At 46.4% G+C, this 18,627-nt stretch overlaps 1 protein-coding gene across 3 annotated transcripts in view; it reads left to right on the plus strand.

The window, feature by feature from the left end:
• The window catches only part of PAX7 (paired box 7), a 148,154-nt gene that overhangs the window by 65,398 nt on the left and 64,129 nt on the right, over positions 1 to 18,627 (plus strand). For all 3 annotated transcript variants that reach the window (XM_036746943.1, XM_036746942.1, XM_036746944.1), the window contains exon 5: positions 9,040 to 9,239. In XM_036746943.1, the coding sequence (XP_036602838.1) occupies positions 9,040 to 9,239 (200 nt within the window). The remainder of the gene's footprint in view (positions 1 to 9,039; positions 9,240 to 18,627) is intronic.

The raw sequence follows: 18,627 nt of genomic DNA on the forward strand, positions 1-18,627 counted from the left end.
GTCCCCTCTTAGGGACTTCCTAATCAGCCCAGTTCATTTAAGCCCCAGCAAATGTGCTCTGCATTGTCACTTGGAGAGGAGTGACTTTGTTTCTCTCTTTTTCTGGACTCAGTTTCCCCATATGGGCCTCAGTTTCCCTATGTGTGAAACAGAATCATCCCTGCTCCCCCTTTTCTTCTTCTTTATCCAAAAAGGAGCCATGAAAATGGTGGCGATAGTGCCTTTGAAGTGTTTTAAGTTGATGTGAGAACAGTAACTCCAGAGAGAGAACTTTGTCATTATTCCCACACTGACTTTCAGTATGATCAGCAAGACTCTGGACCGCAACAAATTCATCTGTAAAATGGGAGGCTTGGAACACCGAGGCTCTGAAGTCCTTCTGGCTCCAGATCACAGATCCCAAATTCTGCTCTCCTTCCTTGGCCCTGACCCTCAGACTGGCCCTAGGAGTCCTATCAGCCAAAGAGCTCAAAGTCTGGGGTTTTTCCTCTTAGCCCTGAGGAAGTTGGAGGAAGACACAACTTAGTATAACACAAAACATTGGGTCTGAAGTCAGAGACCTGGGTTTGAATCCTGCTCCGGTACCTCTGATTTGCAAATTGGGCAAATCGCTGTCCTTCTCTGAGTCCAATTCTTCCTCTGTAAAATGAGGGAGTTGGCCCAGATGGTCCTGAGAAGTCTCCAGTTCTTTGAACTGAGGTGATCAAGGAGGGCTTCCTGGAGGAGGCAGCCTTGTTGGCCAGAAGAATGAGTCAGTTTTAGAGATGCGTGTCTGGGGCATCAGGGACACAGCTTTGCTTAACGGTGGCAACATTCAGCTTGGGGGTTCATTTCTACCCGCCTTCCTCCTTCACCACACCTGGAAGCCCCTCCCCTAGTTAGTCCCCGCCCCCACCATGCACACAAACACAAATAAACAGCTTTCTTTCCTTCATCATCATCATCTTAGGCTAAATCTCCCCACCAGATTGGGCACTCCCCGAGGACAGGGACATGTTCTGAGATCACCCAGGGTTCCATGCACAGCCTCTTGAATTCTTCCCACCCACCCCTGCCCCACAATGGGCCAGAATGGTGACCCTCCTCCGGCCTCCCCGCCCCAGGCTGCTCACGGGAACCATTCACTCTTACTTGTCTTGTTTGGGAGAGAATTAAGGAATGGAGGAATTGGGGAGAGACAGAGACTGAGACAGAGAGAGAGAGACAGAGAGAGCTGGGAATCTCTAGACCAGAAGTGAGGCCTCAAGGGAGGTAGGATGGGGGGGGCTGTCCCCTAGGTTCACTAAGGCACAGGCTCCATCCTCCCCCCTCTCTCTCCCCTCCCCATCCCAAGTGGGCTTTAATGAATGCGCTCCCATGCTTGCTCCCGCCTGCACATCCCCAAGGCCAGCCTCTGGGTGCTTCACACGCTGAGGCAGCAGGTCCTCAAGGAGCGTCAAGGGCTCAGCTTCATCCTCCGGGCCTCACTGTGGACGATTCCACCTAATCCTGTTGATTAATTTAACTCTGAGGCTAAGAGGCTACCAGGAGCCTTGGGAGGAGGGGGGATGGGCCCGGGGCTGGAGGCAAGAGAGGCGAGGGGTGGGCTCAGCACAGACCCCTTTCCCTCAAGCCTTTTTGCTCCAGGCCCCTCATAAGCCCTAACTGTACTTCTCTCCTGCTGCCTGCCCCCCCACCTCCCACCGGCGATAGCTTACAGTCAAACTTATCCTGGTCTTGGGTTCAAATCTCACAGCAGCCCAGGGATACAGGCAGCAAAAGCAGTGTTATTTCCATTAGATAGAAGAGATAGTTGAGGCCTAGAGAAGGAAAGGCCCTGAGGGGATAGACTGTCACCAACTGGGGGTGCTTCATGGAAGCAGTGTGGTTAGTTCAGTTAGAGGATCTGGGTTCAAATCGTGGACCTCTAATACTGACTAGCGACCAGGGCCAAGTCACCTCACTCACTAGGCTTTATTTTCCCCATCTATAAAATGAGGGAATTGGACCTGATCATCTCTAAGGTGAGGTATAGTGGGGAAAGGGCACTGGAGTCTAAGGCCCTGGGTTCAAATCCTACTTCTTACAGCCTCTTTGACCTTGGTCCAATAATTTGACTTCTCCAGGGCAAATGTACCTTATTTCTTAAATTAGATGGTTTCCTCAAGATTTCTTCCAACTCCGAAATCTATAATAATGACAGTAGCTAGCATTGATTTTTAAAAGCCTTAAGGTGTGAAAAACGCTTTACCTATGTTATTTCATTTGACCCTCACAACAGCCCTGGGAGGTGGGTTCTATTATTATCATCATTTTACAAATGAGGCAACTGAGGCATAGAGCAGTTAAGTGACTTGCCCAGTGATACACGGTTTATCGAAATCCATGATTTTATAGTCCTATGTGACTATGACTCAACTGAGATCACAGAACTAGGAAGTATTGGGGGCAGGATCGGAACCCAGGGCTCCTATTCCCAAGTTGAATGCTGTTTCTACTATAGCCTTTTTCCTCCCAAAATCAATAGATTTTATATATATACGTATATATAAATTCTATGTATATATAAATTCTATGTGTGTGTCTATGTATATGCACACACACATATACACACATACACACACATAATTTTTTTTGGAGACAATCAGGGTTAAGGAAGTGTTTGAGGACAGATTTGAACTCAGGTCCTCCTGACTCCAGGGCTAGTGCTCTATCCACCGCGGCACCTAGCTCCCCACATCACTTATTTTTCACTCCTGTTTATGAACAGAGAAGATCATGGTTTGGGAAGAGGAAAAGCTACTGGCTTCTTTGGGGAAGTCTCCTGTTCTCCCTGAGATGGGCAGTGCAGCTTCTCTATTTAGGTCCAGCCCTCGCCCCCAGGCCCAGCACCACCCCCTCATCCTAGGATAACAGAAGTATCACTGGACAGGAGGAAAGTCTGTAGTAAGGAAACAAGCAGTTAGTAAGTGCCCACTGTGTGCCAGGCACTGTGTCAAGTGCGGGGCATGCAGGTAGAAGCAAAAAGAAAAACAGTCCAGGGGCAGCTAGGTGGAGCAGTGAGTAGAGCACCAGCCCTGGAATCAGGAGGACCTGAGTTCAAATGCGACCTCAGACACTTGACAAGCTTACTACCTGTGTGACCTTGGGCAGGTCACTTAACCCCAATTACCCTGCCTTCCCCCCTCCAAAAAAAAAAGAAGAAAAACAGTCCCTGCCTCCAAGGAGCTTATATTTTAATGGAGGAAGGCAACACACAAAATGGAGAGAACATGGAATGGAGGGGGGTGTGGAATCAAAATCTGGAGCCCCAGAAGCACAACTGGGAAGGAAATAAAGCATGGCTGGCCTGGCCCCATCCCCCAAATGGAGGTCCTCAAAGGTGCTTGCCAATGGGAGAAGGAAGCCAGCATGGCAGAGGCATGTTTTGGGGTGAGAAGTCAGCTGCTTCATCATAGCCAGGTCTAGAGAGGCAGAAACACAGCTGGGAGCGGAAGTGAGCATCAGAAGACCTGGCTTCAAGCCCCAACTTTGCCACCAACTTCCCCTGTAATCCTGGCCTAGTCATTTCTCTGAGCCTCAGTTTCCGCTTCTGTAAAATGAAAATGATAATACTTGTTATGCCTTTGCTAAGTCCTTTCGTGGGGTTGTTTATGCAGGAAGAATTTTGTAAATCTCAAAATGCCATTAAAATTATTATTAATATTATTTTTAAATGTAATTAATACTAATTTAATTAATATTTTATTAATTACTAAATTTTTCCCATGAAAGATGAAGCCCTGAGAAGCCAGGGATGGCATCTCTATTATTCATTGCTATGAGAAATTCTTAGAAGGACATCAGGTTTACAGCTGGAAAGAGCCTTAGAAATCTTCTCGTGGCAGAGACTGGACATTCTTGGCCCTCAGTTTCTCCATCTATAAAGTGAGGGAGGGGGAGGAGGAAATCCTAGAGCCTGAGGTCTCTCTCTTCCTGCTATAGATTCATCAGCCTATCAGATAGGACAGGAAATGCTTGACGTCGCCAGATGGTGGAAGGCCTTGGGCTCCAAGCAGAGAGTGTAAACTCTATCCTCAAAGTAATAGGGAGCCTTTGAAGAATTGATATGTATAAGGAAAGATATTTTGGTAATGTTGTAAAAGATGAATTGGAATAGGGAGTGATATGATGGGGAAAAGAGCATAGGAAGAGACTGTAATAGTCTGAGAAGGTGGCCTATCATCCTGGAAGGGATGGAGATCAGAGTTAGAGTAGAGACGGAATCAGTAAGGCCTGGGGATGGGATATGAGAGGAAAGGGAGGTGGCAATCCCAAGGTTCTGAACACAAGTGGCCTAGTGAATGTGACACCAATGTGGCGCCATGGATGGACATAATGAGGTCAGAAGGAAAATCAAGTTAGCAGAAGAAAGGTAATAGCTCAGTGGGGGCATGGTCAGCTTGAGGTGCCAGTGGGACATAGAGGCAGACAGGAGTCTTGGGAACAAGTCTGGTGCTCCAGAGAGATCTGGCATAGAGTTGTAGATGGCGGCCACATCTGCATACGGCCAGGAGTTGAAGCCCCGGGAATGAAGGAGATTGTCAAGGGAGAAAGGGTGGAGGGAGAGAAAATCCCTGTCCTTTTCTCTCCTCCAAGGCCCCCCTCCTCCCTCCCTCCAGTGCCATCTCAAGGCCTCTTTCCTCTCCCTATCATCCTCAGTGTATGTCAGGAATCCTGAATCAGGAAATTAAAGCTGTGTTGTCAGTGTTACCAATACCCAGGGAACTAATCCTGGGGATTAGTCTTCTTTGGCTCCCAGCCTCCTGACGTGCCTTGGGGAGACAGGGCACCAGGGGACGCCAGCTGTAGCCCCCTGACTGTGGCAGGAGGATCTGGCCCCAAGCCCAGGCCAGGAGGGCCTCCACATCCGGAATGGCCCAACACAGTGGGAAGGAGTGAGGGAGATTCCCCAGCCTTGGGTTTCCCTACCAGCTACTCTTTGGAAATACTGGAACAAGGGGATAGGAGAAAATGCCTGTGGCCATGGATGAGAGAATCTTTCCCAGCACTGGTTCTTTGGAAGTCGTATGGACATCCTGAATTGATTTGGTATCTTCCTCCAACCAATCAGGAAGCTTAGCAGCTAATTACTCCCCTCCCCCCTCCCCATAGCACTTCTTATTCACTAAAGAGGTACACGGAGCAGGAGGGATATGGGAGGGACATTGGCACCTAGATATTTGAGGGAACCTGCTCTTTTTTCAAGGGTGATGATGGTGCGCCTGAGGCCTAAGCCTAAGACACTGTCCTCTTCTCCAGAAGCCATTGGGAAGCTTCCCCCAACCTCAGGGCAGAGAAACAGAATGAAATAGAGTATGCCATTTTCATTCTAGGTCCTAGATAGACCCAGTGCTAGAAGGGAATCCAGAGGCCATCTTGTCCAATCTTGCTCCCCCCCCTCCTTTTACTAATGGGGAAGCCATGGTCTGGGGACATTGAGTGACATACTTGTCTGAAATCACACAGGCAGGAAACCTGGTTAAACTGGATCCCAGGTACTGTAACTTGAGAGCCTCTCACACTGTACTTCACTGCTCTTACAGACAATTCATCCAATTCTCTCATTTTATTAATGAAGAAACTAAGCCCCTTGAGACAGCCTGAGATGACTTACCCAAGGTCACACAACTGGGAAGTGAGGCAGAAGGCTTAGTTTGAATCCTAGCTCTGCTACTTCTTTTATGTGTGTAACATTTGGTAAGTCATTTGTTCTCTCAGGGTCTCAATTTTCACATCTGTAAAATGAAAGAGTTAGAACTAAATGAGCTCAAAGGGTCTTTCTAGATCTCAATTTGATGTATGTGTTTCTCCATCCGTTTTACACATGTGACCAAAGACACTTGAGGGCCTCATGTTAAAGATGGAGAAATTGAAGCTGGCTCAGAACCCAGCTAAGGCTCAGAAACCTGCAGTGGTTTTCTTTTCTCTCTCAGATCGAGTTACAATTCTTCAGCTTGATGTTCGAGACTGTCCACTGCCAGGACCTTCCCTACGTGTTCAAATTCACCTCTCACTCTTCTCCAAATACACTCTCCCTTCTAGACAGGGCCCTGCCTCTGTGCAGGGGTGGGTGCAGGGAACAGAGCCTCCCCAAGGTGTGCACCTGCTCTGGAGAGGGGACCCTGGCTTCGCCTTCCCATCTGTCTTGAACATTCTTCCTCCTTTCTCTTTTTAAATTCAGCAACACTTCATTTAAGACTCAGCTCTTCCATGGAGATTTTTTTGAGTACATATAACCCTAATCCTAACACTGTGGGAGAAAGGAAAGAAGAAATAGAACGAAGAAGGGAAGGAAAGAAGGAAGGAAGGAAGGAAGGAAGGAAGGAAGGAAGGAAGGAAGGAAGGAAGGAAGGAAGGAAGGAAGGAAAAAGGAAGGAAGGGAGGAAAAGAAAGGAAGGAAAAAGGAAGGAAGACAGAGAGAAAGAAAGAAAAGAAAGGAAGGAAGGAAGAAAGGAAGGAAGGAGGGAGGGAAGAAAGGGAGGGACAGAAGGAAAGAGGGAGGGAAGTAGGGAGGGAACGAAGGGAGGGAGGGAGAGAGAGTGGAAGGGAAGGAAGGAAGGAGGGAGGGAAGAAAGGGAGGGACAGAAGGAAAGAGAGAGGGAAGGAGGGAGGGAGTGAGAGGAAGGGAAGGAAGGAAGGAAACAAGGAAGAAAAGAAGAGAAAGGAAGCAAGGGAGAGGAGAAGGAAGAAAGGAGAAACTGTGAGGGAAAGAAGGGAAATAAAAATAGAAAAAGAAAAGAAGAAAGAGAATGGTAGGAAGGAAAGCTTCACCCTTCATTTTCTTTCCCCTTCTCTGTGCTGGGAGGTTCCTAAAGTGTAGACTGAATATATCCCACCCGGAGGGTGGGTCCAGGGCCTGAGCTAAGGGAGAGCCCAGCTGGTGCTTGGCTTGGCTTCGGGTCAGTGCCAGGGGAGCTGGGTGAGACTGATGGCCAAGGAGACAGCCAGAACAGTAGCTGGGGAAAAGGGCTGAGCCAGAGCAGCCTCCTCACCCTCCAGCAGCTGAGGAGTTTGGCCCGACCTTTTCTGGGAGCTCCCAGGGTCTGAGGTCTGGAGGAGGAGGAGGAGGAGGGGAGGGGAAGGAAGAGGAGATTCTTAACCTGACAGTTGGTAGTCCTGTCCACAAGCAAGAAATGAGCTGGCTGTCAGCCTTCTCAGGCCTCTTTTGCTGGGCCAAGAAAGGTCCTATTTCATACAAGTGAAGCTCAGGAACCATGTGGAAGGCATCATGGTCAATGCAGTAAGGAAGAAGTCTGGCCCCTCCTGGCCCAGCCTGCTCCACCCCAGCCTCTCCTGTGATTCCTGGGGGTGCCCAAAGCCCTCCCGCACAAACATACACCAGAACACTTGATCCTCCCACCCAGGGGCCAGTAAACACACATTCTCAAAAGCCATCAGATTTAAAAGCAATTTTTGTTGCTGTATCCTTTCTTTTATGCCACTATCATATCCCAACACACACACACACACACACACACACACACACACACACACACACACACTGACATTTAAGGAAAAACAAACTAAAAACATGACCAGGTTCCCCAGAAGATGAAGTGTTTTCCAAGCATCATCTTCCCCTGGCCACACCCCAACAAGTGGGCGCCATCCTAGATTTTCCAGACCCAACAGTGGCCGTTGCCATGAATCTTTACTCTGTTACCTTCGGAGGTTGCTTTTGCTCACTGTATATGTGTGATGTATAGTGTTTTCCGGATTATGCTTAATACAAGTTTTTCCAGAATTATGGCATTTTTTAGAGCTGGAAGGGACCAAGGAATGACAGAACGTAAAATGTTAAAGCTAAAAGGGAACTTAGAACATGGAATTAGAAGGGGTCTCGGAACATGGAATGTCAAAGGATCATTGATTTGGAACTGAAGGGACATCAGAGGCCACCAAATGCAAACCCTTCATTTTACAAATGAAGAAACTGAGGCCCAAAGAGATTAAATGACTAGCCCAAGGTCACAGAGCTAGTGTCTGAGAAAGAATTTGAACTCAGGTCTTCCAGACTCCAAGACACTCAGTGTTCACTTCATTATACCAGTAAGACCTGCAAAGAGGTCATAGAAAATAGAACATCAGGATCAGAGAGGGAGCTTAGAACATAGAATGTCAGGGTGTAGAGGCAGCTTAGAACCCAGAATGTCAGAGCTGGGAGACACCTCAGAACACAGAATGTCAGAGCTGGGAGGAACCTTAGAACACAAGATGTCAGACCTGGGAGGGGCCTCAGGACACAGAACGCCCAAGCTGGGAGGGCCCTTAGAACATAGAATGTTAGAATTGGGAGGGCTCTTAGGATACAGGATGTCAGAACTGGGGAGGCCCTTAGAACACAGGATATCAGAGCTGGGGAGGGGCCTTAGAATCCAGAATGTTAGAGCTGTGAGGGCCCTTAGAGCACAAAATGTCTTAGCTGGGAGAGGCCTTAGGACACAGAAAGTCAGAGCTCAAAAAGGGCCTTAGAAAAGAATGTGTGTCTAACTCCTACGTTTTACAGATGTGAAAACTGAGGCTCAGATAGGTTGAGTGCCTTGCCCAAAGTCTCACAGGTAATAAGTATCAGAATTAAGTTTCAAACTAAGCCTTCTGGTTTCAAGAGCTTGGAGGAGCCTTAGAACACAGTTGGAGGGAGCTTAGAATATAGAGTATTAGGGTTGGGAAAGAGCCTTAAATTTTAGCATAAAATGCTAGTGCTAGCAGGGACCTTTGAGATCATGCAGTTCAATGTCCTCATTCGATGAGTATCTGAGGGATAGAGAGGTGAATGACTTACCCAAGGTCATGCAGGTAATCTGTCACAAAGTCCAGACTTGAACTCAGGTCTGCTGACTCTCAGCTAATGGATTTTCCATAAACTGCCCCCATTTACCGGAAGAGGAGTCCAGCCGCCTAAGAGCAGCAGGGCCTGCCTCCTTAGAAGTGTGGACACCTTCTGGGTGGTGATAGATAAAAAGTGCCCCTGATGTCTTAGCCCTAAGCCCTATTATTCTTCTCTCTCCCACCCTATAGGAAACCGGCTGGATGAAGGCTCTGATGTGGAGTCTGAGCCTGATCTCCCTCTGAAGCGGAAGCAGCGCCGCAGCCGGACCACCTTCACAGCCGAGCAACTGGAGGAGCTGGAGAAGGCTTTTGAGAGAACCCACTACCCTGATATCTATACCCGAGAGGAGCTGGCCCAAAGGACTAAGCTGACAGAGGCCCGGGTCCAAGTAAGGGAGGGATGGGCCTTCCCCAGAGAGAAACTGAAGCTTGTGCTGGGGCCAGGGGGTGCCCAGGGACCAAGTACATCATCTTCTGTAGGGAATGAGGGTCAGGGGAGCAAGTCTTACTGTGAGAGTGGAGAACAGAGCCTGGGGAATGGATACCTTGGCCTACCAGAGAATCATGGGATCAGTGGTATCCAAAGAGTCTCACCAATTCATAGCCTGGAGCTAGAAGGGAGGCTATCTAATCTATTTTTCCAGATGAGGAAACTGAGGTTCAGAATAGAGAAAGAAATTGCCCATGGATAAAACTAGTCAACATCAGGTGCAGGATCTGAACCCAGATCTTCTTGACTCTAAGTCCAACATTGCATCCACTATGCCATATTATCTGTCATCTATGTATATGTGTGTGGAGCAAGGAAAAGGGCACACAATGCTGTACCCCATACCTAGGAGACAGCAGCTGGGGGTGGAGAATATAGACTAATACAGGTCAGACATCATGATATAGGAGAAAAATCACTGTCAGTACCAGTCAGAAAACTTGGATCCAAATCCCCACCTTCTTTACTAATGAGCCAGGTGATCTTGGCCAAATTCCTTTCCCCCTGGACCTCAGTTTCCCCATACGTAAAATAAGAGGGTGGTCCCTCCTAGCTTCCATATCTATGATTCTGTGATCACAGGGGTGTCAGGGGGTAGGACAGGACAGGACCCTAAGAATCATCAAGGGGATAGAAGGGAGTGTGGATAAAAGAGGGAAGGAGAGGCACAGGGCCTATACCATGTGGCCCAGAGTGGAGTGGTGGGAGGAGGGGATGGAAAGGGATCATTTAATCTTCCTGGGCTAAGATATCACATTCTGCAAGGCCTGCAGATTCTCCATGTGAAAAGTGTGTGAGTCTGCTGTCTCCCGGGGCCTTGCTAGAAAAGCCAAGCAGAAGAAGGGGGATGGGGTGGGGCCCCGCCTTAGGCCGAAGTCATGATAAATAGCCCTTTTGGGGAACTCCAGCCTATACGCACCACCTCCTCTATGTGTCTGTGTGTATGGGGTGAGAGGTGGTCAGGCCAGCAGTGTGTGTTAACAGTAGAGGGGATGTGGGGCTGATGGGGAGATAGTCATGTGTGTATGTGGCAGAGAGAGATGAAGAACCGCTTAGGGGGATCCTGACAGAGAGGGGATGGACTTGAGAGGTATATTTTTTGGACATGGCCAACGAGGGAAGATGTTGTACTTGACTATGCATACTTGTTACAAGTATTTTATTTTTTTTCTTTTCCCGTGGGGGAATAGAGGTAGAAGGCAGAGAAAATACATTTTTGTTCATTGGAAAAATTAAATTTTTAAAAAAGAATTTCTTAGTGGAGATAATGGAAACTCCAGAGTGAGAGCAAGCCCCTAAAGTCTCCAAGAAAGTATTCTCCAATGAGTTAAATCAACAATCATTTATTAAGCATCATTCTGTGCCAGGCACTGTGCTAAGCTCTTGGGATACAAAGAGAAGCAAAAACATGGTCCCTGCCCTCAAGAAGGATCCATTCTAACAGGGGAGACAATGTGTGCACAAAGGTTTACATGCAAGATATATAGAGAGCAAATGGAAGGAAATTTTAGAAGGAAGTAAGTTGCCACCAGCAGGACTGAGGAAGGCCTGCTAAAGAAGGTGGAATTTGAGTTGAGTCTTGAAGGAAGTCAGGGAATCTACTAGTCATAGCATTCCAGTCATGGGGATGGTCAAATGCAAATGCAAGGAGTCTAGAGACAAAGTCTACTGTTCCAGGAATGGTAAGGAGGCCAATGTTGCTGGGTCATCAATTGTGTGTCCCTAAGCCTACATTTCTACGCCCGGCCCTCTCCATTTGGGATTAGAGGCTGGGATGAGTCCAGCCCCAGACAGTGGGGACATGGGGACAAGAAATCCTTTGGAAAATTATAGTGATTTCTTGCAATGTGTAGAAAATTGGACGAGACCATTAATCCCTTCCCAGCTCTGAGACTCCAAGAAGATGTGATTCTTTAAAAAAGAAATAAATAAATAAAAAGCAGAATAAAGAATATCAAAGTGTGAGGAGGGGGAGACAGCCTTAGTGTGTACAATAGAATGTCAGAGTTGGAAGGGACCCTACTTCTATAGTAATTCAGTCATTTTCAGTCATGTCCAACTCTTCATGCATGACCCCATTTGAGGTTTTCTTGGTAAAGATACTGTAGTGGCTTGTCATTCCTTCTCTGGCTCACTTCACAGATAAAGAAACTGAGGCAAACTGGGTTAAGAGACTTGCCCAGAGTCACACAGCTGGAAAGTGTCTGAGGCCAGATTTGAACTCAGGAAGAGGAGTCTTCCTGATTCCAAGCCCAGCATCATCTAGCTGCCCTGGCATTCTATGAATGGGAAAGGTGATGATTTGACAGAATGTCATCAGAATGTCAAAACAGTCAGCACTATGAGCTGCCTCTGTGTCTGCACCCTATAGGAGACCCTATGGGGAATGTCCAGAGAAAGCTCAAATCTGCCCTAAAGCAGGGAACCCTCATTTAAAGAGAAAATTAGGATTCACACCTAAAACATGTGTTATATTGATCTAAACCAGGGGTTCTTAGCCTCTGTGTATGTGTGCGTGTGTGCATGTGTTGGACCCCTTTGATAGTCAGACAAAGCCTATGGACCCCTTCTTTGTATAACACTATTAAATGAAATTCATAGGATTGCCAAGGAAACTAACTATATTGAAATATAATTATAAAAATATGTATTTTTTAAAAGATCACACCCCAAAAAAAATTTTTTTAAAGTTCACAGACCCCAGGTTAAAAGCCTCTGGTTTAAATAAAAGATAATGCTAAATATAGGCCATCCCCTAAAATGAGATCTCTGTTGAAAGGAAAAAATCGAGTTTTGCATCAAAAAAAGGACAAATTATAGACTACACTCAATTTTATATAAGCCAGATTTGGGAAAGATGTGGGGTCTATACTGAGACCAATATGGTAAAATCACTTGAAAGCACATGCGAATTGTATACCCAAGTGCTAAAAGAACATGGAGTGTCACAGAGTTGGAGGAGGGGAGTCAGGGTAGGCTTTCTTGAGCAGGCAAGATTTGGAGGTCAAGGTAGGTTGACTTAGGGGGAGGTGGATTTCTCATTTGATCCTGGAAACCACCTTGGGAAGTAGATAGGGTGGCACTTATGACCCATTTGGCTCAGAGAGGTTACATGAGTTGATCAGTCACACAGCTGGGATGGGAACCCAGGCATCCTGACTCCCAAAAGTCCGGTGTTCTTTCCGTCGTATCACACTGCTTTCCTAGAGAGGCTGCTGATCGAGGCAAACCAGGAGGCTACAGTTGTCCCATGGTTTTCCATTTCCTTTTGGAGGACATTTCTCTGCTTTTGGAGGAGAGCCCAATTGGGAAAGCAGAAAACATATCACAAGCCCCCTCCTCTCTGAGTGTGATATCTGAGTCGCTCAAAGCCCCCTACCCCCCCTTCCTCCACCCCCTAGCCCTTGGCGGGCCCCTGGGACTCAGCAGCCAGAAGCCTCCAAGCAGCTGTTCTCCAGGGCACATTCCTCGAGGCTTTCTCATCTCAGCCTCCTGGCAGCCTCCGATGCTTCCCACCACTTTTAAGCCTTGCCGCCCCTTGTAAAATTTTCTGGCTATCAGAGGGGATCTTTTATTGGCTTGTGGGAGCCGACAACATGTGTCAATCAAGTTCTGGGGCAAGGCAAGGGAGGGGGGTGAAGGAAAGGAACCAGAGGACAAACAAGTTCCCCAAAATGCCAGTATCAGGCAGAGCTTGGGTGACCGACCACCTGTCAAGGTTGCTAGAGAAGAGATTTCCTGCACTAAGTAGGAAATTGGGCTAGTTAGACCCTCTCCCTGATCCCTTCCTAACTCTGAGATTCTAAGATCATGAGACTTTTTTTTCTAACAGATTTTCATTGATATCTTTTATTTTTGCACTGCCTAGATTTCTTCCTATATCCTAGCCCTTCCCCTCTCAGATAATTATCCCTTATAGCAAAGATTTTGAAAAAGAAAAGGAAGAAAAGGGGAAAAATTCCATAAAACTGATCAACACATGATTATATGATTTGAAGCTTCTATCATGGTGTTGTGGGGAAAGAGGACTGGGTATTGAGGCAGAAAACCTGAGTTTTATTCCCTAGGGAGCAGCTACCTGAATGCCCCGAGGCAAGGCATGAAAAACTCCCTGACATGTAAATTGCAGCTGTCAGACAAGATCAAGAATTTCTCACCTGGAGTCTGAGGATCTGTTGTTGTTGGCTTTTTTCATTTTTAATATATTTTGATTGCTGTATTTTAATAGAATTGGCTTCCTTTGTTATCCTCTGGATTTTATATTATGCATTTAAAAGCATGATTCTGAGAAGAGGTCCATAGGCTCCCCCAACCTGACTGTCAAAGGAGTCCAGGTCCAAGGTCTCTCCCTCTTTGAGATTCAATTCATTTGTTCAGCAAGCATTTATCAAACACATGCTATGTGTCAGGCCCAGTGATAGGCACAGGGTTTACAAAGAGGAAAACAAATTGTCTTCAAGAAGCCAATTTTCATCCGTGTTCTGTCGTATCCAATTCTCCGTGACCCCATTTGGGGTTTTCTTGGCAGAGATATGGGAACGGTTTTTTGTTTCCTTCTCCATCTCATTTTACAGATGAGGAAACTGAGGCAAACAGGGTGAAGTGACTTACCCAGGTCACACAGCTAGTAAGTGTCTAAAGCCATATTTGAACTCAGGTCTTCTGACCTTACGTCCAGTACTCTATCCGCTACACCACCTAGCTGCCCGCCATTCCAATAATAATAATGATGATGATTATAATTATATAATTACAATAATATATGATAAAATATGATATATTGCATTATATAGAAATAATAAAATAGATGATCATAACAGCTAGTATTTACATAGAGCTTTAAGGTTTACAAAGAGCTTTGCAAATATTATTCCCATTTTAACAATAAGGGAAACTGAGGCAAATAGGCGTTAACTGACTTGGCCCAGGGTCACACAGCTACTAAGTATCTGAGGCTGGCATTGCACTCAGGTTTAGAGGAAAGCAATACATACAAAGGGAAAATGTAACATAAGATAGATACAAAGTAATTTCTGGGTGGAGTGACTAGCAATGTGAGGATTCAGGAGAAAGCTTCCTTGGGTAGGGACTCTGTGAGGCGGAGGAGGGGAGGGAGAGCCTTCAAGCACTGGGGCACAGCCTATGCAAAAGCATGGAGATGGGATACTGTATATAGAAAACAGCAAGAAAGCCAATTTGGCTAGAATGGAGAGCACATAAAGGAGACTGGCTCTAAGACTGGGAAGAAGGAATGAAGCATTGTAAAGTCAAAGACAGGAGTTAATATTTTATTCTCTTGGCAAGAGGGAGACACCAAAGCAGAAGAGTGACCTGGTTAGACCTGACTTTATTTTATGATCCTAAAATTCTATGAGCCCCCGATCCCTATGATTCAGTGCTTTCAGTGGTCCTAAGATTCTCTGCTTCTAGAGGTTTTATGATTCTAAGTTTCCAGGGGGATACTTAGCCCCATTCTAAGAAATTCCAACTGTAGCTGGTCTCACCTACACTAGTAGATATGTTATTTCTCTGCTCCCCCCCCCGGCCTTTCCTGAGCCCCCATTCCCTCCAGGTCAGTGGGAGCCCCACCCCAGGGGTAATGAGATCCTTTCACAAGGGGCTCCATGAGGGCTGGCCAGACCTGACCCACGCCCCAGCAAGAGCGGCCTCCCTTTGAAGCCGGCCCCACATTACATGGTCCTTCCCCTCGATTTGGCTGATCTGCCAGTAAAAGGATGCCTACCCTCAGCAGGAAGTCTGACCCACCTGTGGGAAGGGGGGGAGGGAGGAACGGAGGGGAAGAAGCAGGGGCTGAGGAGGGGAAGGTTCATGATGTTAGCTGTAACAGCCTTTTTCTCTAGAGAGTGTTTTAATTTTTATTTTCTTAGGGGACTGCCTAGAGTGTACCTTTCCTGAAGGCCAATACACCTAGCTTCGTCCCGAGTGGCTGGTTGGCTGTCTTTATGTCTTTCCATCTGGGATTGACCTGGTCCCAAGCCAACATGAACAGCCCTTGTGTGCCTAGCCGAGCATGCAGAAATGCCATTCTTATTCCAGTCACAGAGGAGGTGCTTAATAAACACTTGTTGACTGATTAATCAATTGATCTACGATAGCAGACAACAGCTTGTAGGAGTAATTTGATTTGCTTAATAGCCATCCATGGTCCCAAAAAACTTTTATAAACCAAATCCCATTTGGCATTTACAACTTTGGGCATGTCTCTTAACCAAGCTGGGCCTCAGTTTCCCCATTTGTAAAACAAGGGGGTGGGCCAGATGGTGCCTTTCAGTTGTAGGTCTGTGGTCTTGTGTTTCTAAATACGATTGTGGGACTCTATGTTTAAGGAATCCTAGGCTGAATCATTTTCTTTAATTTACTTTCTTGAAGTGGAACTCCGTCATATTTTAAGTGTCCAGCACATCCCTATTTGGGGGCTTGCACCTCCGTTCTCCCCTATCCCCACAAACGCACCCCTCACTGGAATTCATTGTATTGAAATTTCTAGTGCAAGCCTTCCAGAAACTCTAACAATTTTTGATGAAGGCCTGGGTTTTTACAAAAGGGAATGGGGTAAGCTTATCACTGGCAGGTGGGGGAGGCGGGTAGGAGAGGGTTCCATTTTGGGTACCATCGTTCCCGTATAAATGTCAGCTGGGCTGAGAAATCAGAGAGGCTTAGGGAGAGGGTCAGGGGAAGGAATGAGAATCAGAAAATGTCAGAGATGGGAGGGCCCTTAGAACAAAGAATGTCAGAGCTGGAAAGAACCTTGGAACATGGCAGTCAGTCAGTCAGTCAGTGGTCTACAAGCATCTAGCATGTTGGAGCATAGAATAGCAGAAGACAGACTACACAGGTGATCTAACCAAACCTCTCCCCCTGGTGCAATAAACCGACTCAGCAGCACCTTTGGAAGGTACTTCTCCAGCCTGTGTCTGAGCAGATAATGATAATACTAATGATAATGACAGTAATAGCTAGCATTTTAGAGAGTGCCTTAAGGTTTGCAAAGGTTATCCTCACAATAACTCCAAGAGGTAGGTGCTATTATTATCCCCATTTTACAAGTAAGGAAACTGAGTCAGGCAACAATCAAGTGACTTGCTCAGGGTCACACAGCTAGTGTCAGGAGCCAGATTTGAACTTAGAGCTATCCTTTTATCTATTGTGCCAGCTAGCTAGCTGCCTATATCCAAGTGATGGGGAGCTTAGCAATTAACAAAGCACCCCATTCTATTAGTGGGTAGCCCTGATTATTAGGAAGCTCTTCCTTTTATCGAACCCAAACTAGCTTCCCTGTTACTACCCTGCCCACCCCTGCCCCAGCCCCTTCACCGTCCTGAATTCTGCCCTCTGGAGCCTGCAGAGTAAGCAAGACAGACACTCAAAGATAGCGATCAGACTCCCTAGGATGGTGAGGAAATAGACCCAGTGAATGTGGACAGAAGAGGAAGGCCTATTGGCATGCTGGCTGTGGTCCTTCATTCTCGAAGAGGACCAAAATGACATCACTATGCTACAGTCAAGTTACAGTGTGTCCAACTGTGGCTGATCAGGCCAATACAAGCACGGAATGCTCTACCACAGGTCAGGCACAAAGAGTCCGTGTGAACATTTGGGATGGATTCTCTAAATTTGCACATCTTGCTTTTCTTTTGAAGAATAACAGAGATGAGGTTAGTTGTTTACAGACCAGGGCTAAGATACCCAAGAGGTTTTGTTTGGGTGAAAAATGGCTTAGTGGCTACAACACTAGACTTGGAGTAAGGAAGATCTGAGTTCAAATCCTGCTTTGGACATTTACTAGTTGTATGACGCTGAGTAAACACTTAACCTCTATTTGCCTTGGTTTCCTCATCTATAAAATAATATCACCTGCCTCCCAGGGTGTGAATAACCCTAAATGCGCTCACCTCACTTTGTATCAGTTCATGTAAGTCTTTCCAGGTTTTTCTGATAGCATCCTGCTCGTCATTTCTTATAGCACAGTATAGCCCTCCCAGCTCTGACATCCTGTGTTCTAAGGATCATATGCTGCAATTTGTTCAGCCATTCCCCAATTGATGGGCATCCCCTCAATTTCTAGTTCTTTGCCATTACAAAGAGAACTATTAGAAATATTTTAGAACATATAGGTTATTCTCCTTTTTCCCTGATCATCTTTAGAAACAGACCTAATAGTGGTATTGCTGGGTCAAAGGGCATACACAATTTTATAACTCTTTAGACACAATTCCAGACTGCTCTCCAAAATGGTTGGATCAGTTCATGGTTCCTATTACTCTCAAATGCCTCAAGGGATACTTGTTACCATAGGACCTTAGGCAAGTCACAAGCTCCCTGGGCCTCAGTTTCCTCAACTGTAAAATGAGGGCTTAGACTTGATGGCCTCTGAGGTTTGTTCCAGCCCTGGATCTAAGAGCTGGAGATTTCTTGATGTAGGAACTCCTGGTTCAGGAAACTCTTCCACTGATGCGAATCACTATCAATCATGGTCTTAGTTAAATGGCTTTCAGCCACACAGATAGGAAATGCTAGAAACAGGATTTGATTGGAACTCAGGTCTTCTTGCCCCAATACGCTGTCCATGGTACCATGTTGGGCCTCTAGTACGAGTGGGGTGTGTATGTATGTGTGTGTGTGTGTGTGTGTGTGTGTGTGTGTGTGTGTGTGTGTATGAGAGAGACAGAGATAGAGAGGAAGAGAGAGAAAGGGAGATAGATAGAGACAGAGAGAGTGAGAGACAGGTAGAGAGACAAAAAGAGAGAGATATAGAGAAAGACAGGGACAGAGAGAAAGACAGAAAGGGAGACAGAAAGGGGGAAAGAGAGGGAAAGAGAGGGAAAGGAAGAGAGAGAGAGAAGAAGAGAGAGACAAGAAAGAAAAAGAGAGACAGAGAGGGGAAGAGACAAAGAAGAGACAGAGAAAGGAAAAGGAAAGGAGGACAATAAGACAAATATATGTGTGTATGTGTGTATATACACACATGCATACATATACATACATGTGTGTATACACATGTATGTATATACACATGAATGATAAGTGCTTTGAGATCCAATAAGGAAGAAATCCCTTCCAGACTAGGAAAGTAGGAAAAGCTTCATGGAGAATGGAGCACAGCAGTAGGCTCCTGAACAGCACCTGAAGTATTTATTGATGCAAAGGGGAAAATTCTTATCAGGCCTAAGGTGAAATGATCCCAGTTCTCTTTACCCTCTCTTGGGGGAGACAGGGTGAGGTTCTGCCCATTTTTCATATGGAGAAGCAGAGGCCCTGGCCAGGGC

Source organism: Trichosurus vulpecula, chromosome 2 (genome assembly GCF_011100635.1).
Source record: "Trichosurus vulpecula isolate mTriVul1 chromosome 2, mTriVul1.pri, whole genome shotgun sequence".
Taxonomy (NCBI): Eukaryota; Metazoa; Chordata; class Mammalia; order Diprotodontia; family Phalangeridae; genus Trichosurus; species Trichosurus vulpecula.